At 39.3% G+C, this 18,736-nt stretch overlaps 3 protein-coding genes across 7 annotated transcripts in view; 2 read left to right on the top strand and 1 right to left on the bottom strand.

The window, feature by feature from the left end:
• LOC148304756 (uncharacterized) overlaps nucleotides 1-7,859 on the top strand; it is a 35,775-nt gene extending 27,916 nt beyond the window's left edge. For 4 of the 5 annotated variants that reach the window (XM_088267770.1, XM_088267769.1, XM_088267768.1 and 1 more), the window contains 4 exons: nucleotides 85-924; nucleotides 1,689-1,787; nucleotides 4,065-4,164; nucleotides 4,246-7,859. In XM_088267770.1, the coding sequence (XP_088123896.1) occupies nucleotides 85-924; nucleotides 1,689-1,787; nucleotides 4,065-4,164; nucleotides 4,246-7,708 (4,502 nt within the window). In that variant the 3' untranslated portion in view covers nucleotides 7,709-7,859. The remainder of the gene's footprint in view (nucleotides 1-84; nucleotides 925-1,688; nucleotides 1,788-4,064; nucleotides 4,165-4,245) is intronic. The other variant, XM_088267771.1, reaches the window with a different exon arrangement.
• A 1,549-nt stretch (nucleotides 7,860-9,408) lies between these two features.
• LOC148304755 (uncharacterized protein CG5902) lies at nucleotides 9,409-16,115 on the top strand. The gene is made up of 3 exons (XM_088267773.1): nucleotides 9,409-9,626; nucleotides 11,789-11,874; nucleotides 14,887-16,115. Exons 1-3 carry the CDS (start codon nucleotides 9,433-9,435, stop codon nucleotides 15,267-15,269), a joined length of 663 nt encoding a protein of 220 aa, XP_088123899.1. The 5' UTR covers nucleotides 9,409-9,432; the 3' UTR covers nucleotides 15,270-16,115.
• Nucleotides 16,116-16,375: 260 nt separating this feature from the next.
• The window catches only part of LOC148304754 (transmembrane protein 126), a 3,899-nt gene continuing 1,538 nt past the window's right edge, over nucleotides 16,376-18,736 (bottom strand). Inside the window, exons 3-5 of the mRNA XM_088267746.1 lie at nucleotides 18,179-18,350; nucleotides 17,361-17,489; nucleotides 16,376-16,748 (exon numbers count right to left, since the gene is read on the bottom strand). Coding sequence (XP_088123872.1) covers nucleotides 16,515-16,748; nucleotides 17,361-17,489; nucleotides 18,179-18,350 — 535 coding nt within the window. The 3' untranslated portion in view covers nucleotides 16,376-16,514. The remainder of the gene's footprint in view (nucleotides 16,749-17,360; nucleotides 17,490-18,178; nucleotides 18,351-18,736) is intronic.

The following is an 18,736-nucleotide window of genomic DNA, read 5'->3' as shown; positions in this document are numbered from 1 at the left end:
AGGCGATATATTAGCCAACTAAATTTTTCTGACCAAAATTTTCAGCAGAAGCAGTAGGTTTAACGATACTGTTTTTTCTTATAGATTTCACGGGCGGACAAGCGATGAACTTGAACATATCAGGCCCCGCCATGGGTCCACGGCAAGGCCCCATGCAAGCCGGGCCCCCGCGCATGGTACCCCCGCACCTGCTTCGGGCCCCCTTCCCCTCCGACATGTACTACCGGCCGCAGGGCGACTACCCCCACCCGCACCACCCCTACTCGCTCGACCACCAGGGCCGCCCGAGGTTCATGAACATGCCGCACGACTACAGGCACAGGATGCCTGGAATGGGGGACCAGAGAATGCCGGACCCGCGAACGCCGGATATGAGGAATCCGGACATGAGAAATCCGGACCAAAGGATGCCAGACATGAGGAATCCGGACCAAAGAATGCCGGACATGAGAAACCCAGACCAGAGGATGCCAGACATGAGGAATCCAGACCAGAGGATGCCAGACATGAGAAATCCAGACCAGAGGATGCCGGACATGAGAAACCCAGACCAGAGAATGCCGGACATGAGAAACCCAGACCAGAGAATGCCGGACATGAGGAACCCAGACCAAAGGATGCCAGACATGAGAAATCCAGACCAGAGAATGCCGGACGTGAGGAATCCGGATCAGAGAATGCCAGACATGAGAAATCCAGATCAGAGAATGCCGGACATGAGACACCCGGATCAGAGAATGCCGGATAATTTAAGGAACCCGGATCAGAGAATACCGGACATGAGGAATCCAGATCAAAGGATGGCGGATATGAGGAATCCAGATCAGAGGACCCCGGAACAGAGAATGCTGGATATGAGGAATGCGGAACAAAGGATGGGCGACATGAGACACCCCGACCAGAGGATGGGAGACATGCGAGAAGGTTTGCCTTTTTACTACCGATTAAGATATAAACGGTGATGAATGATATATAGACAAACTTAGAAGTTTTTGCACACTTTTTTTAGTAATAGACACTTACTAGCTGTTGTTACATGAGATTACACATCTATTTATGTACCCTACATATGTATATATTTCTTTTTCTTCTTTTACTTTCTAAAAAGTCACAGTATCCCAGTGGTGTGTTGGAGTCGGCTAGCCAAGCTGATGATTAATTTATTGAAAATTTTACAAGCCGGTTGTTCAATTTTCACGAATTTCATTAGCCTATTGATAATTTTCGTGAATGTCACGAACCGGATGTTGATATATATATTATTGATAAATTCTTGTGAATCTCACTATCCTTTTGATAAATTCTTGTGAATTTCTCAAACCGGTTGTTAAATTTTCACAAATTTAACAAGCCAGTTGCTAAATTTTTATGAATTTTACAATACTCTTTTAAACAGTTGCACGATGTTGTCTCGATGCATAATTGTCAAGTGTAAAGATTGTTGTCAAGTGTAAATTCGCATCTGCACAAAATACACATTTTGTAAATAGAAACTAGACACGATGTAAAGTATTTTGTCTCAACCGTAAAACATCAGAGATTGAGACACAAGTTGGAAGTATTGATCCGGTTCTGATGTTACAATGTTGCGAGGTATGAACACACCACGGCGGTATAGAGGTACGGAGGAATGCGTGCGGATTAGAAGTAGCGGGTTGAGTATATGTACATGTGCGGAACGTCGACAGGGTCCGGTGTGATGGACGGCACCGTGCCGGGGGCCAAGCGAAGGGGGCGCGGGCCCGGCAAGAAGACCCTCGCGAGACAGGCGGCCGCCTCCGTCCAAGGTAACCTCACAATACCTACCTTCCAATCGGTGTTCCAGCGCGCAAACACGACTATCCAATACGCTCAAACGTGCTCAACACCGGCCTTTGTTTCATTTTATCAATGAAATTATTTTTAGCATAGAGAAGGGGTCGGCATAGTAAGGCTCGCCAGCCTTATGTGTCTCTTTGAACATGTGGCTCTTTAACCTGTTAACCGGGGAGTTCACTTTTTAATTACGAAACATACAACGGGCGCGAACTCTTTCACTAGGACGTGTCAGTACATCACGCCCGGTGGACGTAAGTTCATATATTTTATTTGTACTTAAAATATATGAAACAACTATGAAATATATATATTTTTCTTTATTTATATATAAATCATAAAGGAAAATACAAAATTACAAACAAATAGAAAAAAATTCATGCCGAAACATGCATGGATGACTAATTACCTTGGTTGTTAGAAAATATAGATCCTGCCCGCTGCAGGGGGTAACATATATTTACAGGACGTATTCATTTGTCCTACCCGTTGCCGATATTGTTTGCGTTCGACGTATTTATACGTCCCGCCCGGTTAACAGGTTAAGGAATTTGAGTGGCTCTTTCTTTTACAAAATGACAATTTTTTTGAGAAATGTCTTGTAGGAAAAAACATCTCTTTAAAAATTATCGATTTAATTTGCTACAGTGGGAGGATGGCTGACCGAAAAATGTGTGACATTTTCGTACTGTCTGCAAGATTCTAAATATTTCAGCAGTGAATTTTTACTGTTTCTAACTGTTGGTAGATTATGATATGCTCAGTGATTAGCTGCAACACAACAAAAATGATTTGAAATGCAAAATGAAACCAAGTTTTGAGACGCCTATCACATTCATGGTTTAGAAGATTTCTCATAATATGATAATATAAATGAGTAATTATTCACGATTTTTCAACCTTGCTTCTCTGAAGCTCGGTTCAATCTTCCTGAAGCTTCCTAATTGTCTCCTGGGAGTGACTTTCTTCAAGTTCCATTTTGATAACTCTTCACAGCGCCTATCACCTCTTCATCACTCATTTATCAGACTCAATCTTACGCCATCTGTTGAACTTAACGGCAACACACACAATACTAAACATTTCTCATTACGGAGAGCATGTTTCATGACAGCTACTAATATCTTGTATACCCACAACCATTGTGAAATTAAACATATCAGAAGATTCCATTTTTTCTTTTCCATTTAACCACACTGAGACCCAGTAACGCGTGGCCGGATACAACTAGTACATTAATAAAAATTCAGTTCTCTAAAATTATTTTTTCCCTAAACAACTTTTATGTATTTATTTTTCCATTAACTCTTTTTTTCTATAAGTACTCTTTTCTTACTGAAATATACTGCTCGGAGAACCTCTTAGTAAAATTTCAATAAGCTGACCAACAAAACTAAATATCATTTTGTTAAATTTTACAAAATAATACATAGTTCTCATAGTACATTGAGAAAAAGCTTTGAATTGATTTGATATCAGTCATTCTCTCTCAAGATACTCTAATTACGATGTACTTTGTTATTGAATTTGCATGGATAGCCCACCAGTAAGTAGGAATATAATATAATTTATATTTAAAGCACTAACTTTGTGATTTTCCATTTTTTTATTAAAATGTAACTTTGTTTTAAAATCACTGATAATCAGTCTGGATAAAGAAGCGGTCGGCTTGGAAACCGGCAGACATTATAATTAAGTTATAATAAAATATTTATAGTAATTTTAAAGCAAAGATACATTTTAATTATGTTTAAGGAATATAATAATCAAATTGAGACATAAATATTTTTTTGGATAATTTGTCATGTATCAGTTACAATTACAAAATAGTATTCATTAAACAGCGAATCTATTTTCACTGTTACGTGTGAAATGTTTATAAACGCAGTGTGTCCATTCGAACGCATGCCCAGTGCTCACAGCGCACCAGATGTGTTCTGTGTCTAAAATTACATACCTAGTGAACATGTTTAAATCTGCTGTTATATCCGGCAAAATTTAACAGGCAAACCATTTGGAATCTCTGTACATATATTAAAACAAACAAATATTAAAATGGGTTGATTTTCATGGTTTGGAAATTGATGCCTCGTAAATGCTGTTAAATTTTGCTTGAAAATACGCTAGCAGCTTGAAGCAGTTAACGACTGCTTTGAGCCGTAAATTTATTCAAACACAATGCTAATGATCCGAAAATTATAATTTCCAAACTGGTGTTTATAACGTTTGTAATATTTTTCCATTGTCAGGAACCCTCGCTGTGGCCGGAGCTCCGCAGCCCTTCCGGCCCGCCACCGAGGCTCCCAGCGTCATCACCCGCATGCCGCACATGATGCCACCTCCCTACAGGTCACTACTTCAAACAAGATCGCATTTATGTACCTATAATAAGAACAAGGGTTTTTTTAATGTCAGTTTCTTTGATTGTAGGGGTTCATCCATGTACGCCGGTGGCGGTCCCGTGTACGGTCCTCCTCGCGGCCCGCCCGGGGCCATGTATCGCTCGCACCCGCCACACCCGCTGGACCCTTCACCCTCGGGCGGAGGCTACTACCCTCCCCCGCAGCACTACCCGCTTCCGGACAGGAAACCCGACGGTGAACCGCCGCATCCGGAGATCAAGAGCGAGCCCGGGGCGCCCATCAAGCGCTCTCTGTCTCCCGAGGAGGGGGAGGGCTCTCCTTCCCGAGAAGACGAGGAGGACAACGCTTCCTCGCCACCCCCGGCGCGCCACCCGCAGCTCAAACACACGGAGAGCAAGGGGGAGAGAACTGCTCGCGGCCGCATCGCCCTCACGGCCGCCGCCCGCTATCCGCAGGGTCCCTACGCGCCCCAGTACGGGCCGTACGCGCCTTTCCCCATGTCCGGGGACATGCACTATATCTCGCGGCACCTCGGACCCCCGCCGGCCCGCAGCCCCCACCACGGGCCGCCCCCTTCGCACAGCCCACACAGCCCCCTGGCGCAGCATGGTCCCTCGAGGAGCCCCCACGGTCCCTCGCAGCCCTCTCACGGTACACCCCCGCCTCCTGGTCACGGCCAGCCTCCTCCTCACCGCCTCCCTTTCCCGCATGACCCGTCTATGCAACATGGACCGCCCGCCATGCACGGCGCCTCTCCCATACGAGGTCCTCCACAAATTCATGGACCACCTCATGGCCCGTCGCCTCCGCATGGTTCTCACGGGCCTCCGCATGGACCTTACGGTCCTCCTCCAACTCACGGGATACCACTATCTCACGGACCCCCACCATCACACGGTCCCCCGCCATCTCACGGTCCCCCGCCAACCCACGGTCTGCCACCAAACCATGGTCTGCCACCAAACCACGGTCTGCCACCAAACCACGGTCCACCACAATCCCATGGTCCTCCACAGTCTCATGGTCCGCCACAATCTCACGGTCAGCCGCAATCTCATGGTCTGCAACAATCTCACGGTCCACCACCATCTCATGCTCTACCGCAGTCTCACGGCCCACCCCCGTCACACGGACCGCCTCCATCTCACGGTCCACCAGGACAACACATGTCGCATGGCCCTTCGGCATTGCAAAGCCTGCACTCAATACGACCTCCTTATATGTATGGTCGTCCCATGCCTCCCCATTCGCCGTCGCAAGGTCCTCCCTACGGCCACGGAGGTCAACCTCTACCACACAATTTACCTCCATCTCATCATTCATCTCACGGTCTACCCCCTCACGGTCCACCTTCTTCGCATGGACCTCCTCATGGTCCACCCCATCATGGTCCACCTATGTCACACGGCGCAGCTCCCCACGGGCAAACGCCTCATGGACTTCCTCCATCACCACATGGTTCTTCGACACCATATGGTCCCACTCCACCTCACCTACCTCCTCACAATCAAGTTCCTCATGGTCAACCTTCTCATGGTCCGCCAGTCTCACATGGCCTACCTCCTCATGGTGTACCTCCCCGTGGTCCTTCTCCTTATGGTCCACCAGGTCATGGCCAATCCCCTCATACTCTACCCCCATCGCCCCATGGTCCACCTTCATCGCCTCTCGGCCTTGTTCATGGATCTTCACAACGTCCTCCACTATCTCAATCTCCATCAGCGTCTCAGGGTGCTCCACCATCTCAAGGGCCACCTCCTTCTCAAAGTCCACTACCGGCTCAAGGTCCGCCACCGTATCAAGGCCCACCGCCCTCTCAAAGTCCAATACCAGCACAAGGGCCGTCACCTCAGGTCCAAAGTCTAACAGCTCAAGGTCAACAGTCATCTCAAAGTCCACCTTTATCTCTAGACTCTTCATCACCTCAAAGTTTACCACCACCTCAAAGCCTACCACCACCTCAAAGCTCATCCCCACCTCAAGGCCAATCACCACCCCAAGCCCAATCACCACCTCAAGGCCCATCTCCTTCTCAAGGCCCATCTCCTCCTCAAGGCTCATCTCCACCTCTAGGGCCATCTCCACCTTTAGGGCCATCTCCACCTCTAGAGCCATCTTCACCTCGTGGAACATCTCTACTTCAAGACCCATCTCCACCTCAAGGTCCGTCTCCAACTCAAGGCCCTTCACCACCTCAAGCCCCATCTCCAACTCGAGGCCCGTCTCCACCTCCAGGCCCATCACCACCTCAAGACCCTTCACCACTTCAAGACCCGTCTTCACCTCAAGGGCCTTCTCCACCTCAAGGCCCATCTCCAACTCAAGGGTCATCACCATCCCAAGCCCCATCATCAATTCAAGGTCCACCTGCACTTGAAGGCCAATCTCCGCATCGTGGCCCATCACCACCTCCGAATCAATCCCCACCCCAAAGCCAATCGCCACCTCGCGGCACATCACCGCCCCAACACCCTTCCCCATCTCAAAGCCTATCGCCACCTCGAGACTTGCCAACTCAAAGTCCACCACCATCTGAGGCCATCTCCACAACTCACAAGCCGTCATCACCAAACATTCCTTTAGCCCCTCCACTTTTGCCGTTACATGATGCTGAGCCAGTATCTGCGCCTACTCCCCGCAGCTCCACCGCACAGGATACTTCTTCCAACGCGGATCTTTCTCCATTACCCAAACTCCCTCAGTCACCTGTATCCCTTTCCTCTCAAGGTGCTCCAGTTTTAGAAAGTGGACCTCCGATTCGAGACTCGCACACTCCGGATAATTCTCCTTCCCTAGAAAGACCTACATCGAAAGGTCCTGCGTTGTCACCTATCCCTTCGCAACCGCCAAACGTTCCACCGTCCCAAAGCCCTTCAGCCCCGGATACGCCATTCAATAAACCAACCTTATATCACGATTCCCCTCCATCACTCGGTCTACCACCACCAGACCCGACTCCTTTAAACATCCCACACTCGGTGCAAGCTTCCCCTCGAGGCACGCCGTCGCTAGACACTCCCTCGTCTCAAAGTCCCCTTTTGTCAGATGGTATCCCTCCTGTTTCAAATGACGTAACACCATCGCACGATCCACCTCCAGCCCTCGGTCTGAAAACAACCCTCACCCCGTCCCCACTTAATGTTCCTCATGTGTATAGCCGTCCTCCGCTGCATGATCCCTCCCAACTTACTTACCCCCCTCTGGCCTATGGGCCGCCTCCTATTCGAGGCTCTTCCCCGATGTTGCAGAGCCTGCCGCAGTCGCACGGAGTTCTTCCCCTATCCCGAGGGTCCCTCGTGCACGCTTTACCTTCCCACCTTCCCCCCCTAACCCACGGCATACCTCCTCCCCTGATACGGAGCCCCCTATTGGAGGGTCCTGTCGCCCTGCAGAACTCTCCTTCTTCAACCCCTTCCGCAGCTCCCCTGATTGACCAACACCATAGACAAAATACGGAAGAAGAGGCCGGAGAGTTTGGTGGTTTAGTGAGTTACTTTTCTAGCCAACACGAGGATGATATTGATTCGTAAATCAATGTATAAATGGTATATTTTTCTGTAGATTTTTATTTTTACTGTACTGTATTTAAGGCTTCGTGTAATATTAAATATTCTTATACTCCGACTATGATCTGTCGGCTCATTTGATAATATTATATGTATATTTATGATTCTGATAGTTTAATTTATAAAAGTATTTTTGTTTTATCGACTTCAAGCAGCTTTGTGTAGCTAAATGTAAATAAAATGAATAGATTATGAAATAAAGAATAATTGATGACACTGGCTGGGACACCAAATCGATAAATGTGTGTACGAAAATGTAGGAATGACCTAGATATTTCTATATATTATAGAATCTTATAAAATAAATTATATGTATTAACATTTACAATGAATCAGATATTGTATAATTATTATTACTATTAATTAATGTATTGTATACCATGTTGGTTTATTTGCCAATATTAATTTAATAAATAACAGAAATATATCTTTTTTTTAGTTTATGTTGAACAAAATTATTATTTAAGTGACTCTTATCCTGGTGGAAAATTATTTATTTTTTCAGAACGACCGACTTAAATTCTGTGTAAATACTAATTATTATAGCAAACCTCATCTCCATACCATTAAATGGTAGTTTCCCCCGACTTAATTACTCTGCTTGTATTATGAGATTGCAGACTTTAGGAGCCTACTGTTATACTGACACAAATCTTGCAATAAATCAATAAGTATAATATTGTCTTCTTATTTTAGTAAACCTCATCTCCATACCATTAAATGGTAGTTTCCCCCGACTTAATTACTCTGCTTGTATTATGAGATTGCAGACTTTAGGAGCCTACTGTTATACTGACACAAATCTTGCAATAAATCAATAAGTATAATATTGTCTTCTTATTTTAGTAAACCTCATCTCCATACCATTAAATGGTAGTTTCCCCCGACTTAATTACTCTGCTTGTATTATGAGATTGCAGACTTTAGGAGCCTACTGTTATACTGACACAAATCTTGCAATAAATCAATAAGCATAATATTGTCTTCTTATTTTAGTAAACCTCATCTCCGTACCACTAAATGGTAGTTTCCCCCGACTCACTCTGCTTGTATGAGATTGCAGACTTTAGGAGCCTACTGTTATGCTGACACAAATATTGCAATAAGTCTAATTTTCTTTTCTTACTTTCCCTTCCCCAGTTCAGGTTTGTTGGACTGGGGCTGCATTTATTGCATATTTGGGATTAATTATACAAGTATAGACCATCGAGACTGTTGGTAAAAGTATTTAAAATTTCATATTCAAACCCTCATCCGCACCTGATGGTGCATAGGGCACTGTATCATATAAAAGCAGTGTTATCTTGATCGTTAACACATGAAGGAAAGGTGATCAGCCCTTGGATTCAGGTAACCAGTCTAGGGTAATGTTGAATAACGTTACCTTGGACTCCATCGAACCTGCGACCTCCAGTACGGTAGCCGAGCGTGCTAACCATTACACTACAGAGGCGGACAAAAAAAAGGTGGAACCCTTACGATCAGGGCTAAATGACTTTATTGACAGATTTCAGAATTTGATTAAAAATAAATAGGTACTTTTTTTGACCACAAACTTATTATTGTCTATGGTCAATGCAAATAAAAACAATTACGTTGGCAATCCTGCAAAACTTGTATTTTTGTGGAAAATTTGATGTCCCTGGCCTTGTTAAGTTGGCTGTAGTGATTAGTGAAAGAAAATAGCCATGACTTCGAGCTGTTGTGGAACAAAGAAACAAAAATTAAATAATATTAATGTTCTCAATAATTTGGTTGATAAAAGTATGAATGCCATGCTCGTAGCTATTCCGGATATGTGCTATTTTTGTTTCGACGTCCTGTACTGTCAACTTCATGGATTGGATCCACCTCAAACCCCGAACTTCACCAATGATGCATAGTAAGCAACTTTCTTTGTTAAACTGTATGAATTATCTTCTTTTGTCGCTGTTTATAATCATTTTATTCCATTAATAATTATTTTTGATATTTTTTTGACAGTTGAAATTACTTATATTGCCCCCGCACGATGTGCAATAAAATTGTGCAAACTCAAGTTATTCTGCATTGCTACAAAATGGACCTTTGTTGAAAGTTATTCACCTCTGAAAGTCGTCAACTTTTTGTACATAGTCATCTTTAACCAAATATTTTTTCTCGAGTACAGTCGAACTTACATACAACGAAATCGGCTAACGAATTTATTTTTTTGAATTTATTATTATGAAATGGAATTACTTACATATGTTTATATTACGAAACATTCTAATATATATTTTTGTAGTAAACTGATCACCGACAGACAAAGAATGTGTGAAACGTTTACCATTACACGTTTGAAATTTCCTCAATAATAATGCACAGCTGACTGTAAAAACAAGTTATTGAGTAAAAATCGTTTATTTGGTATTGCTGGCATATTAGACAATAATTTCAATTATGGTGAATTCTGAATCACTGCTATGAGAAATTATATAAAAAATAAAATATTGTCATATTTGTAGAATCAGTAACTTTAGTAACTTACAAAATAAATTAGTTAAAAATCTCAATTCCATATATATCTTATTATAACATAATTATAGCTACTGGTTTTCAAGTAAACAGCTGTTTTATCAAAATTAATGAATCAGTCTTGAAGAAGGAAGTAAGTTATAAAATAATATTAAGTATATGTAAATTATAAAATGAAAAATCACAAAATTAGTCCTTCAAATATTGATTATAGTTAGTCTAGTATGTATTTTTAATTAATGTTTTACTTAGTAAATACCACTATTTCTTATATCTACTGTGACACGTGTTTCGATGCATTCCGAATGATGCGGAATGCATCGAAATACGTGTCACAGTACATTTTAAGAAATAGTGGTATTTACTAAGTAAAATATTAATTAAAAATGGATAGATTTTACCACAAAGTGACTGCCTAATCAATTAATGTCTAGTATGTGTTATATACCTGTCTCCGTATTTAAGCAGTGCATTTGGCTGTCTTGCTGGAGGTCCTGGATTCGATTCCAAGGAAGGACTAAATAAATGAGTAATTTTTCACTCTTATGTTTATTTTATATCCTGAAAAAATTATAAAAGTTCTTGATAATTACAATAAAACTGATTCAATATAATCCAGTCCCCTATGCACCATTGGGTTCAGATAAGAGTTAAGGAAAAGAATATAGACATTGACAAAGGATAAAATATTTTTGCAGTTATTATTAAAAGCTAGGTTTATGTTCGTGCAGCACCCTCCACCACTCTGTCTGTCGCCTGCTTTCTTTTTCAACCACCCCACATAACTCCTTCTTGACCTCCCTCTTCCTCTTTCCTCTTATTTTCCTCTCTATTATTGTAGTGATAAACTTGTCGTGCTACAGGATATGGTCATCAACTTCCCTCTTCTCTTTATAATAAGTTTTCTCCACTCTTCTTTAAACCACATAGTTTATCGCTCTTTCCATCCTTGCGCTTCTAATTTTTCTCTATTCCTTCTTAATCACTGTCCATAGTCCAAGTTTTGATAGTTTATTTTTATTTAAGTTTTCAATGCTTTTTAGAAATGAAGACATGTCATTTTGGTAATTCCTTTTTCCTACATTAAGATTAAATCAATCTTAGAGCCATAATATAAATCCAGTTTGAATGTAATTTAACTCAGACGTATCCACCTAACTTTCACTTCCTGTGTTTCGAAAATGTTACAAATGTACTAGGTTTGCTTTCTAATAAATAACTCATTTCAATAAAGAATGCAATTGAAAAATAGTGATAGGTACTAACAAAATGATATACAAGATGAAAAAAACTTTTATTTATTATTTACAGGAGAGGCATGTTACGCTTTCCTGTAATCTTGCAGTTGATGGACTTGTAAAGCTGTTTCCTACAAGTCATCAAAAGGATAAGCTGCTCATGATATACAGAATGAAAATAAGTTTTCTTTATTTTTTATTTACAGGAGAGGCACATGACGCTTTCCTGTAAAATTGCAGTGGATAGATTTGAATACCTGGTTCCTACAAATCGTCAAAATTATAATTTTGATTTTTTTTCTTCTTTTAGTCCCCTCTTTGTGACCTGGAATATTGGCAAAGAGCACAAGTTACGAGGATGTATCGGCACATTCAACCCCATGCATCTCCACTCTGGTATGTCATGTTTATTGTGATATTCAATATAAATTCGTGTAATGTTTAGTTTTACTTTAAAGACATCATTTCGCTCCGTAAAATCGCCAAGCGGGTCTTTGTCAAAAACGTAACATAAAAGTTTTTAATATTAGTTCTCTTGTAAATATTACCTTTAAATATTTGCATCAACACTAGTTGATATGCCTCTTAGTGTAGTGTAGGAGGCCAAAATAAATGTGAGTGATTTTTCACTGTAATGTTTTGGCTAGCACCTAAAACATGGGACTAACCATAGTCTTCTAAGCGCCACCGGGCGCATAGAAGACTCGGAAGAACACTTATTTTAAATTTGAGATTTTTTAAGGTAATGAGTAAAAGTCAGTTGACTCTTGAAATATGTAAAACAATTGATATCTCAACACAGATAAAGAAGAATATAGAAGTCTGGGTATTTACAGGGCTTACGACAAACACACTACTCGAGATTTTGAAGTTGTATTTATTCTTTAATTGACACCTTCTTCCACTCGCTAGTTCTCAGCACCATCTATGGTCGAGTTGGGTGTTTTATTTAGCAGAGACCTTTATGAAATGGATTAAGATTCTTCCCAAATTATTTTACATACTCGGAGACACTTGAAAACATGATTTTGAAATTTTTATAATTTGTTATACAAATTCATAATACTCAAAATATTATGAATTTGTATAACAAATTTACTTGGTTTAAAATTTAAATTGATTTACACATGATACACAGCATGTTAACATATTTAATAATGTTTTGGTTAAAATCTTAAGTACAGATATTGCTCATTTGCGGCAACAATGATACTGTAGTAAAAAAAACATTTATGTATTAGTTATAACCGTGAAAAGATTACTTATTAAGTGTATTTTAAACTGCAATGTGACATTTAGTCATATTCAAATCTTTCTGTGAGAGTTTTGTTATGACCGCCTAGTATTTTCTATTGCAGGGTTATAACCAAATGTCTCTCAACATGGTAAAAAAATATCACGTCGTCATTAAAGCAAATGAGCGGTACATAATTTTTATAATCATTTTCAATTTCAAATTTCGTGATTCATCTTATTTATGATTTGTGTGAATCATAACCTAGATGTCAAATATTAAAACCAGTTTAGATAAGTTATCATCATCATATACAAGAGAATTATACGAGAATACTGAGTACTTTTTGGAAATACATATTTGGTATTTTCATACAATCCCTTTAAGACATTTTCTTACACATTACCAAGTTACCATAATATTTGAGACTTAGGTTATGATTCCTTTTAAAGGATGGCATGTTTGATTCCAATACACACTAATGAATTTCATTTTAACTGTTTAGGAATATGAAATATCTATTATGAATTTGAATGTATACAAGTGAGGTTTATTTCTTTATTTATTTTTGGTTTTGCTGTACTATATTTATTTATTTTTATATTGCAGAGCAGAAATTTAGTCTAGAAAAATCTAACTTGGAAATTACTGTAAAAACATTCTTAGGAATTTTAATATGAAATTATAGTATTTCAACAAGATTAAATATATGTTTTTTGTATTAAAAGTATTCTACTGTAAATAAGTATTTCATTTGAAACAATTCAAAAGTATCTTGTTGAATTACCTGTATTTTTTTTTCTTATGGAGTAATTGGGCGGGGCAGAGCATTTGAAAAATCATACAAAGACATAAGACGAAAACTGATCAAAATTATGCTTAAAAAGAAAACAACATATCACTAAATTTAGTAATGCTGTCTCCAATGTCCAAATTATGTTGTAAATAGCTTAAGCTTATTTTCTCAAAATTCCAACTAATACAGCTGAAGAAGAAATCAAATGCTACCATATTTTATATCGACATTTAGCAAGAGACACGTACAATTTTACCTAATTATACAACTATTTCACACTTTTCTTTAAGAGATTTGTTGATGTATTGAATTGTACTTTGGTTGAATGTCGGTGATTTATTCTTTGAGTGAGTTGGCGAGTCAATGTGTTGATTGATTCATTAGGCAATTATTGTATTGATTAACAGCATTATGTTTGCAAGAAGAAATCATGGCAACTGTGTGTGTGTAGGTGTATGATCCGGTATATGATTGAATTTCTACAAAAAATCATATTAATAATTTAGGATAATTTATAAAGCGTCATTTTCGTAAAATACTATCTTGATATTGATGGGTAATTTTCCAATTCTTACCTTAATTTTGTCGCATATGTTTTAACATTTTTTACTTTTTCTTATTTTACATCTTTTCATTTATTTTTTATTTTACATTTTTTCTCGTTTTCTTGGCTATTTTCAGGGTTTAATTAGCTTATTACCATATTATGTATTGTATTATGTACATTGTACACTCATTCAAAGGCTGTGCCAATGTGGGATTTTGTGACATTACACGTTTTACATTTTAAATGTATGTTTTAAAAAAAATAACAAAAATCTATAAACATTATACAAAATACACACACACACACATACATCTATTGCGATGATTTATAATTTATTCAATATTAATGGATATATTTATTATTTATGAAACATACATTAAAAAAAAAAGATTTTCTGCTTGTATAGAAAATTCATTCCCAAATAAAGGGATTTATGGTATTTTGGATTTGAATAAATTTTGTGTGATCATGCACAATGTTTTTATTCTCCTAAACAAAACATATTAAATTGCATTGACCTTCATACTAGTGCGCAAGCTAACTCGATGAATTTCAAATTGTTCAATTGCCCATTTGGCATTTTCACTTGTCGACATATATATTTGCCATGTAGAGTTTGAATTGGCAATTTGGAATGGGTAATAAGTTACGAAGATCAATAGCGCACAATACTGAGAGCATGAAAACACTACCCCGCGGAACAGTCGTTACAAGAAACTGTCAATAGTGATATTACGGGGTAATTGAATGAGTAGTTTTAGGTTCCCTATTAAAGGGTATTTGTTTTAAGCAGAATGTCCCCGTATTAACGAGAACACCAATGTGTTGCAGGTTTGCGCGAATACGCAATCACAAGCGCTTTGAAAGATTCCCGTTTCCCTCCCATAACTAGGGACGAAGTGCCCCGGCTGACGGTGTCCGTGTCCATCCTGCAGCAGTTCGAGGAGGCGGAGCACTACCTGGACTGGGAGGTCGGCCTGCACGGCATCCGCATCGAGTTCCTCAACGAGAAGGGCAACCGGCGCACGGCCACGTACCTGCCGCAGGTGGCCGTGGAGCAAGGTTGGGACCGCATCCAGACCATCGACTCGCTGCTGCGCAAGGGCGGCTACAAGGCGCACATTACGTCCGACACGCGCGGCAGCATCAAGCTCACCCGGTACCAGTCGGAGGAGGTCACCGTGTCCTACCAGCACTACTTGCAGCGCTGCTAGCGCCACGCCCCCCGCCCCGCCGCCCGCCTCCACCCTCCGCAACTACCATTCCCGGGCGTCATCTGCTAGCTGATATATATATATATATGTATATTACCCGTAGGGTTAGGGATAGTGACCATCCGTCGGAGCATTCCGAGCGGGCGGTAGAATGATCGAGATAATCTCCGGAAATAAACGATCTGCTTCCCGGATGGAAAAATTGAGCTTCGACAGATAGGGGCAGAATCGATATTTTTTTAGAACTAGTATTTTTGTTTTATTTGGATAATTGTAACGTTCTATACTTAATCGGGATGTAATATGGAAATGTATCTCGGCCGCAACTGGAGACGGATATTCTCGAGCGGTCTAACGTTTAATGTAAGCGTAAGTGCCCCCCTGTGTTCAAATGTTTGTGTGTAGACAGAGAACGTGAGTGTTGCCGCCGTGCGGCACCATGTGTGCGACTGAACTGTTTCTAAAAGAATCATTTATCGGAGCTTATGTGCGCGGAACGCGGTTATTATATTGTTTGTTGATCTCTTTATTGGACTGTACGATACGACTCGTGAATTTTACACTGCTCGCTTCCAAACAGAATGTAACATTAACTCTCTCCAACATTTGGTAAACCCATCCACTTTCTCTCAATAATGGATTTTAATATTTGACTAAACTTATTGATGCAAACTAGTTACGAAGCTTCCTGTTGATGCGTATTTTACTCATTTATTTAATGGATATGCTTCTCGGTTATACGTTATACGTTTTAAATAATATATGTTTAAGCTTTCTGAGAACACAAAACTGCTATGTTGAATTTGTGTATTTACCTGTTGAATAAGACAAATACATTTTGACAGAGTTGGGTTTTTATTTATCATCCTACCAACATTATCATTTTATCATTATCCTACTTATCATTCCTCTGTTTTCTCAATAAATGTATTAAAAAATATCTGTATTAAAAAACAAAAAAAATGTATTGCATGCCCATGCAGGTCTGATCGGTGAGGGTGTGAAATAAATTCACTATCCAGGACTGGATTCGTTCTACTATATTGCAATTTGTTAAAAAAAACCTTTTAGGTATGTACACAGTAAAGCGTAAAGTAAAACACATATTTATAACTCAACATTTTATGTATTTATTTTAAATAAATCTACATACCTACATCTAATATAAATACATGACGCCGATGAGGATAGCAATTGATTCCATCATTCAGTTTGAACATTAATACAAATTATTACAAGTCTAGATTAAAATCCTTTAGCAGTCATTTCTTTTTCAAATTCTATAATTTTTTCATGGATCGTGTAATAATTTTTAAAATCTCCATAAGTAATGAGTGCACTCAGTACTACATGTGCTCCTAAAATGAAAGGAACTTTCATGTACAATTTTTTGGAAGCATTCATATGGAAATCCCACAGGACTTTCTTGTTAGACTGCAACAAATCCGGTATTCTCACCGTATTGTACCTATTGGCGAGCTGAAACAAAAAATATAATGCAAAAATCTCTTCACCACATGACACTTGTACTTTGGCACCCAAATGGTATATAGTGCATCAGATGCCGATCTGATGCACTATATACCATTAATCAAAATCAAGTTAACACCGTGCCGACGGTGTTTTCAATTCCTTGAACTTCAACTTGATATTCAATTCCTCTTTTATAACCAACTGTTCCTCTATTTCCATATTATAAATTACATTTTAGTTCCACAAAGGTCCTTTTCAGGACAGCATTCATTATTATAACAGATACTTCATTATATTCACATGACAACTATAATTACTATTTAATGACATTACTAAATAGTAATTATAGTTGTTATTGTGTCAGGTTGTGATCCCGTGGTTAGTGTCTCCGACTCTTGAGTCAGAGTTTCTTGGTTCGAACCCACTCTACCACAATTTGATACCTATTTCTAGTAATGAGCCTCTTAGGCTCACAGAAATAGTATGAAATTGAAATATTTGTGTAAATAATAAAAACAAATATTTCTCTATTAAAAAAAAATTAAAAAACCTCTGTATGTAAAGACTTAATTAACATTTGGTTGTTTGGAAAATGGAAAAAAACGTAAATAAGTTTACCAAATAGCCTGTAGCAGGTGCGAGGATCAGCGGATAGAGCATGCCGATCACGGTTTGGATTGCAACTCCCTTCATTTCAGTGCACACGAAACACCTGTCTCGTAGTGTAATGATATGTGTTGACACAAACTAAAAATTAAATACATATTTAGGTGTTATATTAAATAAATGTAAACTGAATTTCAAATTAGATATTAAAAATTTATACATTTTTGGATTTGTAAAGTGGTCAACTACATTAATATATTTTTGACATCTCAACATAAATAAAGAAGAATATGGAAGCCCAAGTATTTACAGGGCTTATGATAATATCCAGACTTCATTTTCATGCTGGAGGTCCCGGGATTGATTCCAGGGAGGTTAAAATAATTATGTAATTTACGCTCTAATATTTATTTAACATCAGATATACCCTGGATAACGTTCACCAGTGGTGAACATTCCATATAGGCGCATAGGCAGTGCCTACTCTACTTCATTAGAAACAATATGGAAAACTGTGATAGTGAAGGAAATGTGCATTTAACATTTTCTCAGTTACAGTTCAGCAACAAAACATGCATAATTAAGAGTTTTGATACTTGAATGAAGGTAGTTAGTAGTCTGTGATTTCACTACCACCTACCCCGATGAAAAACTCTGCTTGCCACTGCTCCGTTTTATACCAATACCTAAAGTACAGGACTGGTCACCTTGCCTTCGATCGAGGAAACTCTGCGTTAATGCAACGATGCGCCCTTCGCACTATTGGGTGTGGATGAGGGTTAGAAGAAAAGGAAGATTCATCGCTTCTAGAAATAATTAAGGATAGTTACCATTTGATGGCCGACTGTGCAGAGTAATGACGGCAAAGCAATTAGAGGAAGGTAGGATGATATTTGCCCAAAATGTTTCAATTTCAGTATCGTTCTATAGTGTACATTCATCATTATTCCTGTAACGGCTCCGGCTACCCCTAAAACTCCTGCTCCATATCGCAAAACCATTCTGGAAAGGTAAGACGTTTTATTACTTACTTACTTTATAAGGTATGTAGGAACTTCATCATTTTTTATTTTAAAAATTGTGATGTCTATATTCCTGTATACATTAAGATTATAAAAACACAAATGTAAACAGGGAGAGCTGAGTTACGCAAGTCATATATATTTTTGTTGTTACGGGTGTACGCATATTTTCGTAATGTTTAAATGTCTACTCGCTGTTAGACAATTAAACAGTATGAAAATATGCGTACACCCGTAACAAAAAATATATATCGCTCACTCCTTTCAAGAACGTCGTAAATCAAAAAACTTGATTTTTCAGAACTTTTTTAAAGTTTAAAAATAAAATGCAATGTATTAAAAATAAATATCAAGCCACTTATTAAA

Source organism: Brachycentrus maculatus, unplaced genomic scaffold (genome assembly GCF_059751285.1).
Source record: "Brachycentrus maculatus isolate JH-2025_06_01 unplaced genomic scaffold, ASM5975128v1 h1tg000305l, whole genome shotgun sequence".
Classification (NCBI taxonomy): Eukaryota; Metazoa; Arthropoda; class Insecta; order Trichoptera; family Brachycentridae; genus Brachycentrus; species Brachycentrus maculatus.
Note: the sequence above shows the minus strand (reverse complement) of the source record. Positions and strands in the feature narration are given on the sequence as shown.

Coding starts and splice junctions, on each gene's coding strand:
- LOC148304755 (XM_088267773.1), top strand. CDS start 9,433: ATGACTTCGAGCTGTTGTGGAACAAAGAAACAAAAATTAAATAATATT. Junction 9,627..11,788: donor AACTTCACCAATGATGCATA/GTAAGCAACTTT, acceptor TTCTTCTTTTAG/TCCCCTCTTTGTGACCTGGA. Junction 11,875..14,886: donor CCCCATGCATCTCCACTCTG/GTATGTCATGTT, acceptor AATGTGTTGCAG/GTTTGCGCGAATACGCAATC.